General features: G+C 51.2%; 1 protein-coding gene across 2 annotated transcripts in view; it reads right to left on the reverse strand.

Moving 5' to 3' along the window:
• Window positions 1-14744, reverse strand: part of RANBP10 (RAN binding protein 10) — a gene marked incomplete at its 5' end in the record, with an annotated part of 71101 nt that overhangs the window by 28038 nt on the left and 28319 nt on the right. For both annotated transcript variants that reach the window (XM_084270075.1, XM_084270076.1), the window contains one exon: window positions 2472-2639. In XM_084270075.1, the coding sequence (XP_084126201.1) occupies window positions 2472-2639 (168 nt within the window). The remainder of the gene's footprint in view (window positions 1-2471; window positions 2640-14744) is intronic.

Genomic DNA, 14744 nt, shown 5'->3' on the forward strand with positions numbered 1-14744 from the left:
CTGACATCCAGTCTACTCTGCAGGTCACTAAAAAGGAATTGAGCTTCAAATGGACCCATCTGTATTCATTCAGCAGAAGATCTGGCCTCACCCTGGCTGTCAGGCATGATGGAAACAGCTCTGCCATGCTGGAAAGGATGAAGCTGGAAAACCACCGACTCAGAGAAAGGAGAACAGCCAGAAGGGCTCAGCACAAACACTGCAGGGCTTGTGTGGAAAGACACAGGGAAAACCAAGGACAGCAACTAAAAGGAGAGATTTTCTGAAAGCTTTTTAACTGTTCCAGCACCTCAGTCACTATTGTATGGTGAATAAGCCCATTCCTAAGCAAAAGCTCGAGCTCTGCACCATCAGCTCTTGCTGTCACACCTCTGCTCCTCTTCCCAGCACCCTACTGACCAGGCCAGACTCTGAGCTAAATTTATAATAATCCAGCTATTAGAAATGTGGGCAATTAACTAATGCTTATGGACTACAAATGACTCCTAAATGATCTCCAGTTTCACCTCACTAGGTGCTCTTTAGGAGTACCCCAGCATCACACATGGGCTGGCTCAGAAACTGATGTATTTTCAGAGAAGCAGCCAGATGAGACACTCAGCTCTGGAGAGCTTCCCACCAGGCTCCTGATGGAGGCTCCATCTACAAAGTTAAATGTTCAAACCACATCTCAAACAGTGCTCAAACACCTTTCTTTTCCCATTGATGGCTGAAGCCTCCTGAGGTGTTGCAAAGCATCAGGACTTGCAGTTGAATGCACATCACAGATTGAATCCAGAATGCTCCTCAGAAAGCAGGTGCCTCAGTTCTGGGCAAGCATCCCCCTCACAAATCCACAAATAGGGGTGTGGAATTAGAGGGAAACTGAAAACAGATTTCCAAAAATAATTCTACCTGCATAAGCTCCAGGCCTCTCTGCATCTGCCTCAGAGGAAGGATCTTCCTGAGGTTTGAGGGGTGAAAGCCTGCATCCCAGTTCCATCTCCCAGCTACACCTGGGGCACATCACGCTGCCTGCACAGAACCATGGACTGTCTGAGGTCAGAGGCACCTCCAGAGGCCATCTGGGCCACCCAGAGCTGGCTGCCCAGGACCACGTCCAAGTGACTTCTGGATGCCTCCACCCATGGAGACTCCACTACCTCCCTGGGCAACCTCTGTCAAGTGCTTGGTCACCTTCACAATGAGAAAGTGTCTGAGGTCCAGAGGGAATCTCCTGGGCTTCAGTTCATGCCAACCTGCTGGGTTTCAGTTTGCATCCATTCCTTCTGGTCCTGGATGCACCACTGAGAAGCATCCAGCTCCACCTTCTTTGTAACCTCCCTTTGGGTATTTCTATGCATTGACAAGATGCCTCCTGAGCTTTCTTTTCTCAAGGCTGAACAGACCCAGCTCATCCAGCCTTCCCTCCTAGGAGAGACCTAACCATCTTAATGGCACTTAATGGCTCCACCATGTCCATCCTTCTTGCATGGGGAAGTGCAGTGCTTTTCCCAAGAGCTCACCAGAAATCATGCACTCTCCAGACACACACTGCACTCCAAGCCCTCTCCTTCCTTCAGCCAGGACCTCAAAGCAACGTTTGTTCTGGTAAATGTTCTGAGCAGGGCATTTTTCAACCAGCTTCTTCATCTTGAACTCAACAAGGTAGAATTGACGTGGTAAGGTGAAGCAAAGGAAAGGAGTGCCTGTCCCTGCTGAGCCAAAAGAGTTCCAGCACAAGTGAGATGAATTCATCCAAACTTACTGCATGCCTTATGTCACCAAAGAAATGACAAGAATTTATCTGGGATGGAGAATGTGTCATCCAGGGGAAAGTTCCATTCTAGGTGGAAATGAGCACAACTTTTTACTTTAGACAAACCAGATAAGGTGGACACATGGAAAACATCTGTGAGATATTCCTTTGGGCAGGATTTTGAAGGGGAACTGCTGAAACAACTCTGGAATGAACCAAATTATAGGTCAGTGTTGTGAGCTCTATACACCTGACTCTGGGGTACCTGGACCGGTGCAGTGAGGCTTCCAGGTGGACAAGGGCCTCTAGAAGTGAAAAGACACTGACAGGGTGGCTTTGTAGATGGGTGATTAATACCTTACCTGAATTTCCCATCCCTTTATTTCCCTGTTCCCAGTCATTAGCCACCTTATTCAACCTCCCACCCTGGGCTGGGCAGAAGCAGAGGAAAGGAGTAGGAGCTGGGGATGCAATTTTAACCTGCCTAAACAAGCAGCCTAGGAACCATTTATGTGCTGGAAGCATCTTGGAGTCACTTTACACCTCCTGACTGCTGCTGAGTGTGCTTTTCCTCTCCCGTTCCTTAAACCTGACCCACAGATGAGGGACAAGAGCGACAACACAGGCAACGTACTGGAGTAAACAGCAGTGAGAGCAGGACAGGAGCACCCCTCTCCTGAGGACACCCCTGTCCTGAGGACACCCCTCTCCTGAGAACACCCCTCTTTCTTACCTAAACTGTGGCCATTTTTTGTGTAAAAGCAGGTGTTGTTGATGAGGTTGACACAGCAGCCGATCACATCTCCAGTGGTGAAGGTGGGGCCATAGGGCTGCCCTGTCCCTGAAGAACAGAAGGAGTGCCCATCGTCCCCGTGGTACCCATAAGAATGCTTATCCCATCCTGCAGAGAGACAAAAGAACAGGTCAGCAACAAAGACAAAGATGGTTTGGTTTGAAAACCCCATTAAAGACCCGTTTCTGGTGCCCCTTGCCAACAGTGAAACAAGCTCCTCTCTGTAAAACATTTCTTCTCCCACTAACAGAACCTTCCAGCAAAAGCATTTACTAAAGCAACTCTCAGCCAACTGCAGCTCTGCCTGTTGGTGCTGCTCAGGGGTGGAACCCAAGGGCTAGAGGCACTTTTGGCAAGCTCACATGTGCTTTTCCCTTCTAACACTCTGTAAGGATTTCCGTGTTCCTCTTGGACCACAACACTTCCCACACAGCCCTTGAATGGCAAATGGCAAGTTTCAAAGTGACATTACTCATGCCTAACGGGTTGTTTTCTTCTGCCAGGAGCACTGTGGCTAAAGCTGGGCTCAGGGATCGCTCCCAGCCCTCCTGGGCTTCTCTACTGTTACTCTGAGCTCCTGGTTTCGGTCTGTTGTGATCCAGTTCTGCTGGAAACTCTGTTGTGAATTCTACACCTGTAGGAATGCCAGGTACATCTCTGAACTACTGCAAAGAAGAGGGATTAATCCAGCCTTTAAAAGCTCAAGTGTTCTTCAGGCAACTTCTTCTTCAGGCCTTCTCTTTCCATGACTCTCTTCTCCCTCTTGCAAGGACAATGCTCCCACGGCTCTGGCCAGAGAGATGCAAAATGCCACCTGAATCTACTACCCCATGGGACAGACACATCACCTGCCTTTTAAGCGAATTCAGCTGGATCTTCAGGCAGACCATGCCAAGAGAAAGAAGGAGCTTTGACCATCTACAGACCTTACACAGCCTAAGGGTAGTGCAGGATCTGCTAATTGTGGAGCGATGGTCTTGGCAAAGGGACTAGAGAAGAAATGCAATAACCAGGAGAGGAGAGGGGTTAAAAAGGAGAAAGAGACAGAGTCCCCTGCAAACCACAGAGTCCTGGGAGGGCAGGCTGGAGCCATGATTCCCCTACAAAACCACCACGAGGGCGCTGGGCACTGCATCCCGTGAACCGGTGCTGAGCTCCACGTGCTCAGGTGCCTTATCACCAGCGAGCCCCACATGCTCCGGGTTTCCCAGAACAGCACCAAACAGCCAGTGCATGCCCAAGGCCCCCTGTTTATTGCACCACAGCACATGAATGCCAAAGGGAAAGGCAGGGAATGGAGCAAGCCCAAAACACACCGCGGTCCAAGATTTTGGACCTCAGGGCAAAGTTTGGAAGGCAACAGTGTGAAGGGCTCCCAGCAAACCTTAGCTGAGAAGCACTGCTAAACCCCACAAGGCCCCAGGAACCGAGATGTCCCAAGAGTTGGCTCTGTCTTCCCCAGGACCAGCTCCAAACACGCTGTTGACAGTAGCTCCAGTCCTGTTTAGTATCTCTGTGAAGGACAGGGACAACAGCACAGGCAGCACTCTTGTCCAGCTCAAAAACAACACCAAAGCAGGTTGCCAAAAACAAAGGAGGGAGCGACAGAGGCTCTAGAGGCTGTTGTCAAACTTCCACTGCCATGAGTCCATCCAGTAAAAATACCACTGAAATACTGAGGTTTTAAAGCTGTGGCTTCTTTCCACTGCCCCTTTTCTTTTCTCTGCTGCTGGCGTGTGAAAGGCTGCCATCTGCTCCCCAAACACCAGCCTGTAACATGGGTCAGTCAGAGGTTCCTAATGAAGCTGTCCAGCAGCTTCACGTGACAGTGGATCAATTTATCTCTACTAATACAACCTTCTAATACAAACTGCTAATCCTTCTGCATACAAAATGTTCCTGGCATCATAAACCCTGTCATCAATTCCATCTCCATAGCCAGGTGATTAGGCATCACACACAGGGTAAGGCTACAGTGTGCCCAACTGTGAGGACAGTTCCCCAGAAGACTCGTGCCAGTGCTGACCTAAGGGGGGGAAAAAGGTTTCACTGCCTACAGCTCACAACTGATCCTCCTGAAAAATCCTCCTCCTGTTCCCTAAGACTTGTGCTTCCCAGTGTCAGTACTTGCTGTACCACCAAACGCAGCGACAAACTCATCGATGGGGTGAGCTCCATGAGAAGTGGCTGAACAAAGGCTGTGAGGACAGCATCAAGACCAGGACATCCTTTTTCATGCCTGGAAAAAAGCCCAGTCTGAGTTTTATTCTCATGCCCCCCTCTGAGGAAGTCTCACCCAGGCAGCACGTTGCTGGTGACACACAGAGTTCACTTCAGCTCACTCGCTGTGTGCGTAGAGCTGTCGGTGGCCCTGGCTCGACGCGGCGTGTTGTACCTCAGGGCTGTCAGCCTTATCAAATCCCCACGGTCATCTTACAAACACCACCCTGGTTTGTTTGAGAGAACTTTCTGTACTTGCCATAAACATAAGCTGAGCGGCATTAATTATCCTCCTAACCTTTAGTTACTTATTAATCAAATCATGCATTTCTAAAATCCTGCCCAGAGCAAACAGGAGGGTAATGGCATGTGGGTCGTTTCCAGCACTGGCAAACTTCAGGCAGCGCCTGAAACTTCCAAGTAATCTAAATTAAAACCAACAATCAGCACTTCTCATGTTTCTGGGTGAAAGTTATCTGGGGCTGCTGATTGAAATAGCGCATCCGCATCGGAGCGCCCGGCGTTATCTCTCATTACCAGCTGACAGGGAGGAACTCCCCACATGTATTTTTCAAACACATCCACCAACTTCTCTCCAAACACAAAAAAACTTGCTGAAAACTCGAGGCTTTTCTGCATCATTAACAATTTACTATCGCCACCTAGGAATAGCTGTGTGATACTACAACCTCCTATGACTCCTACACCCTCTTTCCACCTCTGCTTGCTCAACAGCTTCTTCCATCACAACTCTAACAGGGTTTGAGCAAGGGCTGCACCACAGCTCCTCTGTGCCTTCCCCACAGAGACATCTGCAAATCCTCCAGGTGCTTTAGCATCTGCAGGACTGGAACTCCTGCACTTCTGTGGGGACACAGAAGGCAGAGATGTGGCTGGTCACCCGGGATACAGAATCAGAATCATGGAGGTTGGAAGGGACCTCATCATCGGGTCCAACCCCCTGCCAAAGCAGCTCCCTAGGACAGGTCACACAAGTTGATGATTGGCTTATTTAACAATTCCCTATGTTTCTGACCATCACCACCTGAACCTTTTCTGGATTTCTAGTATTGCTTTGAGACCGGAGGTGACGGTGCACCATGGAGAAGGGACACAGGCTGTGGCTGTTCACTGCTCCCTAGCCCTCTGTGAGTTAATCCCAGCATTTTCCCCTTTATTATCCTTTTTACCACTGAATGGATGTTCCACGAAGCTATTGTAATGGATCAAAGGGCATCATCCCTCTCGTGACCACGCTCTCCCTGCGTGGATTCTCATCTGCCATCACACCACCAGCACACGTAGCCTCAGCTCAGCACCTTTCGCCTTCCCACCCACAGGGGCTTGTGATCCCCAGCAGCTCCATCCATCCATCCTGGGTGAGCAAGAAGCAGGCTGCTGCTTATAAGGAAACCCTGGGAGTAGCCATGCACAGAGAGTTTCTGACCCATAACTCATTCCAGCGAGGCTGTGGGGTTTAAGTGACATCCTGTTCCAGGCTCCTGGTGACAGCAGCTCACCGAGGCTGAAAATTCTCAAATGCAAGCACAAAGTCCTTGCAAAAATTGAGACATCTGGACAGTCAGAGTGAAGAATGTGCAGGTAGGACCTCAGCTGGTAGTGAGTAAAAAGAGGTTAAAACACCACCCCTGTGAATTGAGCTCTTCAAGTCCCAAACCCAAACCACGTGTGTAGTGTTTATGAGCAGCTGGCGAGATGCAGAATAGCTCAGACTGAACAATCAGTTGAAGAATGGGAAGAAGCCCAGAGCAGAGCTCAGGAGGATGTTTTTAAATGCTCAGCACCAAGTCAAAGTTCTGTCTAGCCTGCTAAAAAGAAGCAGCAGACACATTGACCTTCCTGGCAGCAGAGCTTGAGCCCAACACATGGTGGAAAAAAAAGAAATAAAGAAAAGAACAGCAAGCTGTGTTGGTGCTGCTTGATAAACAGCCCAGAGTTATGCAATGCCAGACCAGAGAAGACTCAACTTACTCCAGGACACAAGTTATGGGACCAACTCCTAAGTGCTCACGCCTAGTCACTGCCTGCTACCCTGTCCTTCCCATGTGCATCCTGGTTCACCCCCACCTTGCCCATTTCACACCAGCCCTGCCATACTCTTGACTTTTTGGGGAGTTGTATACAATAGAGGCACCACAGTGCAGGATGCCCTGATGGACACCATCAAGAGTGATGGGTCTTTACTGGCCTGCAGCTCCTTCTGCAGGAAAGCACCACAATCTGACTACAGAATCACAAGGGTTGGAAGGGACCTCCAGAGCTCATGGGGTCCAACCCCCTGCCAAAGCAGCTCCCCAGCTCATATTGCACAGGTCAGTGTCCAGACGGGGCTGGAATCTCTCCAGAGAAGGAGACTCCACACCCCCTGGGCAGCCTGTCCCAGGGCTCCCTCACCCTCACTGGGGAAAAGTTCTTCCCCATGTTGGTGTGGAACTTCCTATGCTCCAACTTGCAGCCATTGCCCCTTGTCCTGTCTCCACAGACACTGAAAAGGGGCTGGCCATTTCCGCCTCCATCCCATACTTAAGATATTGATACACATTAATAAGGTCCCCCCTTAGTCTTCTTTTCTCCAGGCTGAACAGCCCCAGCTCACTCAGCCTTTCACATAGGGGAGATGCTCCAGGCCAATATATCCCTCCATGCATCAAGGGCCAAACACGCCAGACTCGCCAGCAAGTAGAGGAGAACTGGGAAGGCAACATCAATGGGGATCATGGAGAGGATGGTTGTTTCAGTAAGCTACACCCTAACACCTCCAACTTTGCCTTTTTTAAGCCACCTGCTGGCTTAAAAAGACACCAGGCAGGTGGACTTTGCCACTGACAGATGGACCATTCTCTGTCCGTGCACATTCTGGGGAGAAAATTGCCACAAGGACTCGGTACCTGCTGTGGGAGGTGCTGTCAGGGGCAGGGCCTCACTCACAACAAGCTCAGGGGTTAAATGGGCCTGTGATGAGGAAAACCTGACTTGTCTCAAGTAGTACATCATGTTGGGGAAGATCGTATTTGGTCATGCAGAGCAGATGGAAGCTCCTCAGAAAGGGTCTGAGTACTTGTAAAGAGGGTTGGGGTTTTTGTACCCTGAGTAACATGGGGGTTGGAGGCGAGTTCTTCACTACAGAGCCCGGTGACTGCACTACACAGAACCCTCTGCAGTGTCTGCACCCTTCCAGATTTTACCTGTACCTACTTTCTCTCTCTCCTGCATTTTGAAACACTTCTCACGTTTCTCCACCCCCTGTTTCGTGCAGTATTTCACTGGTGGCATTCCTCTTCCCCCTCCTCTGGCCAGCCAGCCTGGCTTCCTGCAGCTGCCCACGCCAGGACAAGCAGTGTGCAAACACCCACTGCAGAGGGACAAGAGCTTGTGCCACCACACTGCTGAAACCCAAACAAAATCATTTCAATAAGATCTATTATTGAATACCAAGTCCAGCAGGACCAGATGCATAAGCACAGTGCTTGGGGAAGGGGATGCTGCAGGGGCAGCCGGCCACGAGCGCAGGGCAGCTGCTGGCCCACATTGTGCTGGGACCCTGCAGCCTGCTGCTGGGCCAGCTCCAGGTCCCTGGCAGCACAGCACATGGTGTCAGCAGAGAGGAAAGCACATTCATGAACAGGGTGCAGGGAGAGTAGGGTGCTGCTGTTGGGAGTTGCTCCTGCAGTGTGCCTGGCTGGGGCTGGGGCTGGTGTCTGTGGGGACAGGAGATTGATGTGGGGGATAAGGTGTGTTTATCACAGAAGCTGCTTGACCCCCTGGCAGCAGTGGGCTGTGCCTTTGGGGCAGCCAGCCCAGAGCAGCGAAAGCAGGCCTCTGCACCCAGAGAAAGGAAGGGGTGCAGAGGAGCCTGCTCCTCTGCTCCTGCAGCCACCGAAGCTGAATGGCTGGCCAAGGAAAGCCTGTTGCCCCAAGAAGGATCTGGGGGATGCTGCAGCATCTTGGCTGTAGTTCAGTTTTACAGCCTCCCATAGGAGTCACACAAACATCACATGCTGGCATGACAAGGAGGTGGCTCTGCTTTCCTTCACCCATCCATGCTTCAGAATCAAATCAATTATCACTGTCGCAACACATCTTTCTGCTTCCATCTCCAGCCCACTAAAACAGCTGCTCAGTGGCCTCCAGGCTATATAGATCTGGGGTGGTGGGATAGGGGAGAGGCATGGTCCTGGCACAGAACTGCTGTCTTGGTACAGCCGCCACACCAGCTGCAGGACAGGAATAGGACCAGGCAGCAGCGTGCTTAGTGTGTTACAGCATCTTCCTGGCACAACTGCCAAGGCCTGGATGTCTGCCCAGAGAATGTCAAGGAGAAAAAGGAAATAAAAGGAAGTCCCCAAACCCCACTTACCTATCAACACTGGGACATGAAGAAACCCAAATGTGACACCCCAGTCTTTATCTGAGCTCTTTCTTTCTCAGCAGCTCCTACTTCTTCTGCAAGGTGGCAACCTGACTTCAAATGCAGCAGAGGCCCAAATGCTGCACCGCAGCATCGATGCACGTACAGAAACCAACCTCACCTCACCGAGGCCAAACTTCTTAAAGCAGGGGTTGGATGTGCTCAGCTCTCAGTCTTTGTAGCCTCACGGTGAGTCATGGACAAGGAAAGGCTGCTGGAGACTTCCCAGTGAGAGCCCGTGGTGCAGCAGCCTCCCTGTCCCCCCCAGATCCCTGCAGATTCATTGTGGGGCAGCCTGGCCCCTCAGAGCAGCACCAATGATGCTCATCAGAGAGCGCAGACCCTTGGCAGGCCTGGCTGCAGGTCTGGCTGATGGGTTAGTCCATGTTTTTGAATCAAACACTTGCATTTGGAATGGTAAAGAAGACAAAGCTCAGATCAAATCCTCATGGCAGGAGGACTCAAATGTGGCAAGCATCCAAGGGGAAACAAAGCAAACAACAACAAGAAATCACAGCATCTCTCTGGCATTAGTAGAGAGCAGGAACAAAAGGACACCATGACCCACAGATCAAAAAGTTTTCATGACAGACAGCTACAAAGGCCTGGAAGTGTTTGGCAGCCCAGCAGATCGTGGGTAGAAACAAGTGTGGCCAGATCCACCACAAGCAGAAAGCAGCACTGCAGAGGGTCCTTTCTCCCAACATCGATCTGACACGGCGACTTTCAGACCACACCAGCAGCTCCTTCATTCTCAGAGCTGCTGCAGGTTAACTGGGCTTCCAAACAGCGTCAAAACAGGAGCTACACTCAAGTCTGTCAAGTGACTCTGCCCACTGATTCACAAAGAGAAAAAAAAACAAGCCAGAAGGCTGTGTGTGGCTGCAGCACAGGCACTGCCCCAGCAGCAGGAACAGCCTGTTCCACTACCCAGAGACCTGCCCATCACTCCATTGTGCCGTGGTCCAGCACACACCTCCCCACTGAGTAAGTAATCAAGATAAAAACCCCATGTTGAACAAATAAAGATGGCAAGACCTTCTAACTAACAGCCTGATGTCTTCTGTCAAGAGTCAGAATGTGATCCAGTCTACCCCACGGCAGAGAGGTCAAGGCAAGCTATAAGCAAAGATCTGGTCCTACTTACAAAGGCTCAAAGCTTTCCAGCATGAGCAGGCCACTACTGTACTCCTGTTTATCTCATAGTCCCTGACACACCACATGATAGAGTGGGGAGAAGCACAGGGGGGCAAAGCAGTGCAGGATATGGATTTAAAAATATTAAAATTAAAAATTAGCAGTTTTGCCATTACAATGATCATTAGAGAATCCCAGACATAGGTGGACAGGGCCCTCAGAGCCCCCACTTCCCCCCATCCCCACCATGGGCAATGACACCCCCCCAGCCCAGGATGCCCCAAGCCCCATCCAACCCGGCCTTGAACCCTGCCAGGGATCCAGGGGCAGCCCCAGCTTCTCTGGGCACCCTGTGCCAGGGCCTCTGCCCTCCCCAGGAAGGATTTCTGCCTCCCAGCCCCTCTCCATCCCCCTCCTGCAGCTGAAGGCCGTTCCCCTGGGCCTGGCTCTCCCTGCCCTCAGCACCAGCCCCTCTCCAGCTCTCCTGGAGCCCCTCGAGGGACGGGAAGGGGCTTGGAGCTCTGCCCAGAAGCAGCCTTCTCTTCTCTGGGCTGAGCCAGCCCAGCTCTCCCAGCCTGGCTCCAGAGCAGAGGGGCTCCAGCCCTCCCATCATCTCTGTGGCTCCTCAGGACTCGCTCCCACAGCTCCATGTCCCCCTTGCCCTGGGGACACCTGAGCTGGAGGCAGCACTGCAGGGGGGTCTGTGTCCCAGAGCGGAGCAGAGGGGCAGAATCCCCCTTTCCCAGCCCTGCTGGTCCCACTGCTGGGGATGCAGCCCAGGACACGGGGGGTTTCTGGGCTGCCAGAGCATGGTGCGGGGTCATGCTGAGAGAGAGCAAGAGAGCCCTACGCCAGAGCAGGTTTGCTGAGGGGTTTGCTCAGCCTTCAGCCTGCCTCCTCCATTCAAACCCCAAGTCCCTGTGCCCAAAAGCTATCCCTCCTTCAGAAGAGCAAAAGAAACATAACAAAGAAAGAAAATAAAAGCAACACCTCCCTAAAAGCCGGGCAAAGGGGCTGGCAGCAGGGTTTCTGGCAGTGGATGGGGCCATCACTACAGGCAACCACACAAACTGAACTGGGTCAGGGGGTAACACGCAGCCACTTTTACCTTAACCAATCCTAACTGTCCCCTGAACAGCCAGAAATAAAGCATGAGATTAACCTAAATGCAGAAGGTTATTCACTGCGATTCGGCAGTGGAGGAGCTGGTTTTGTTACTCTCCAGCTCTGAACACATCTGATAGAGTGTCAGGTCTGGCCACATGTGAGAAGCAGCATGTCTGACCTCACTCCAGGACTTGATCATCACCACTCTGGTGTTGCTCTTCAGCAAGTGTCCTTATGCTATCTGCCCAGGCCCTCCACGCCGTGCCAACTCCCCCAGTATCAGCTCTTAGCAGATGGCTCACGTTTTACAGCACGTCCCACCTCAACGTGCTGTACCAGCTATGCTGATGATAACCTAAGCAGGGGAGGCACAGCTCCTGGGCAGAGCACAGGAGGCCATGGGGACAGAGGCTTCAGCAGCCAAAGAGCAATGAAAGGGATTGCACATGCTTCCCAAGACAAACCCAACTGCCAGCTCAGATTCTTGTTCTGCTCATTCTCAACAGCTTATAGAAAACAGGTGAGCCCTTTCCCTAAAACTACTGATCACTCACACACCACTGCTCCAAAAACCAAGCAGCACCTCCCACGTGCACCACGGCTCCAAAAGCCAAGACCTGTGGGGAAGGGAGAGGGAACAGTACACAAATGAACACACAAATCTGCACTTCTCTTGTGATTCCCACACAGCACAGTGGCTGCTGGTTAAAGGTCTCCTTCATGGCTCCTAAGCTGGACTCCTCCATACCCCTCCAACTTCCCTGATCGGGTGCTGTAGACACCCAGCTCTTCTTCCAGTGCCCATATGGGCACACAAGCTGTGAGCTGAGTGCCTCTGGCAGGCTCCATAGAAGCTGCTTCCCCAGAGACGAGCAGCCCCACGCAACACGCCGTGCCCAGGTTACGGAGCGGAGCAGAGACAAATGCCACCCTGGTCCTCAAGACCTAAAATCTTGCAAACTGCTGATTTTAAGGGAACATACTGGTATTGAAGAACAACCGACCTGAATTCAGGTTGTTCAACACCCTAACACTGCCATCTAATCTGCAGTATCAATCCCTGTAAGGTGTATTTTATGGCAAAGCCATCACAGCCATAGAATCATAGAATCCCAGCCTGGTCTGGGTTGGGAGGGACCCCAAGGGTCACAGAGCTCCAACCCCCTGCCACAGGCAGGGACACCAACCTCCAGGCCTGGAGCTACACAAGGTTGCCCAGGGCCCCAGCCAACCTGGCCTTGAACACCCCCAGGGATGGGGCACCCACCCCCTCTCTGGACAGCCCCTCACCACTCTCTCTGGAAAGAACTTCCCCCAATATCTCCTCTCACCCTTCCCTCCTCCAGCTTCACTCCATCCCCCTTGTCCTGCCAGTCTCTGCCCTTTAACAAGCTGATTCCCCTCCTGTTTCTCCCCTCCCTCCAGGTTTGAGAAAGAACAACTGTTTTAGAGGTGTTTATGGATTGACAGAGTAGATGGAAGAATGGAAATCAAGATGAGGGAGAGTTAAGTAACACCAGAGGTACTCGGAGATCGTGATTCTTCAACACAGATGCTGCAGGACACCTGGGGTGCGTTTAAAATGTGGTCAGGCACCACATACACACATAGAGCTGAGTGAAGATGGAAAAAGGAACAGTGTAAACGATCAGCAGAGAATGAGGACTGCTCAGATGATCTGCTGTGGTGGCATTTTACATATGCTGAGCACGTGAAGCTGATTCCAGGCAGGAAACAATCTTCCTCTAGAAATAAAACTTGTAGAAGCTCAAGTTCCAAGGAAATCCTTTCGCTTCCTTGTAAATGCTCTGGGGTTTTTTATCCATTTCTTTGGGGTGATCTTCATTTGGACTCATATTACAAAAAAACCCTCACACATCATCAAAAGCGCTCTTGAAAACAGCACCTGGTGCAGCACAGTAAGGGTGGACTTGGGGAAGGAAACAACCACTGTCAGGACACTTACTTCCCCAGTATAAGGTGGGGTTTTTTAATGGGCATGGGTACCTCATACTACTCAGCCTTGTCCTGCTGAATGGTGATTAGTGGCTGGAGTGTGTTAATTGTGATTGGGGAGCGTTACAGAATCACAGACTGGTTTGGGTTGGAAGGGACCTCAAAGATCATCCAGTTCCAACCTCCCTTCTCTTTCAGTTCCATTTGGAAGACACAAAGGTAGCACATCTGCAGCTGTAAATCCAAGAGACAACCAGAGATGCACTGAAGAACTACACCCAGAACTACACCCCACTTCCAAAGACTGCCTGCTCGTGTAGCCAAATCCAAAAGGCTCTGACTTGAAAGGCCAGAAATCTCAAAGCTGTTCTGAGCTCCACCATAATCTTCCCCTACACAGATGGGCTGGGGTGGTAAGGAATCCCCCTAAAGATCCATTCTGCACAAAAGGACCAGGGATCCCAGAGCTGAACCAACACCCTGACCCCCTTCACTCTCATTTCCTCCACCACACAGCACCGAAACCTGCAATTTCTAAACATACTGCAGAACTCTTGGGATCCTGAGGACAGACAGGAATTTTCAGGTCAAACCCTCATTAAGCTGGCAGGCAGGCTACCCCAGGGAAGTTTTTGGAGCCCATCTCAGGCTGCTTTGTCCCCTCAGTTCTGAAAGAACCTCAGATTTTTGGCATTGCTAAACTGCCCCCCAGCACTTAAGGAAGAGGACTCTTTCTTAGACACTGCATTGTGTTTTGCTCAGAAGGCATCTGTAGGGTTGGGTCAGCCTGGGGAGGCAGAAACAGCAGTGCCTTGGGATCCCTCAGGCTGGAGGCTTCTCTCTGCTTGTCTTTCACATCTCTCTGTATTCTGGAGTGACTGACAGCATCCCCTTCAACTTAGTGCAAAGGGACTTCTGGTGGCCTCTGCTGCAGACCACTGGACTCCTCCACAACACATGTTCTTTGCCAGAAGTCTAATTTCAGGCAGCTTCCTCCACTACCACGAAGCCACCTTCTGTAGATGTTCTCACCCCATCACGCCCTACAGCCACAGCATAGTCTATGACCAGCAATGGACCAGAAGGCATTTGGTCCAGAAGTTTCCCAAGGTTAAGATTCTCCTCCATCACCCACATCATGATTTCTCCTCACGACACAAGGAACTGTGTGGAACAACACCCACCACACCAAGACACAAACCTGTACTCTGCAGGAGCTAACGAAGGCTGCATCACCACTGTCAGCACACAGCACTTCTCTGAAGAGCACACAGCCCCTCTGAGCTCAGGAGCTTCACAAACCTTTGGTCCCTACATCATTTGGGCTACATGAGGCATCAGATAGGTAACAGCAAAACAATCAG

Source organism: Gallinula chloropus (assembly GCF_964237585.1).
Source record: "Gallinula chloropus genome assembly, chromosome: 13".
Lineage (NCBI taxonomy): Eukaryota > Metazoa > Chordata > Aves > Gruiformes > Rallidae > Gallinula > Gallinula chloropus.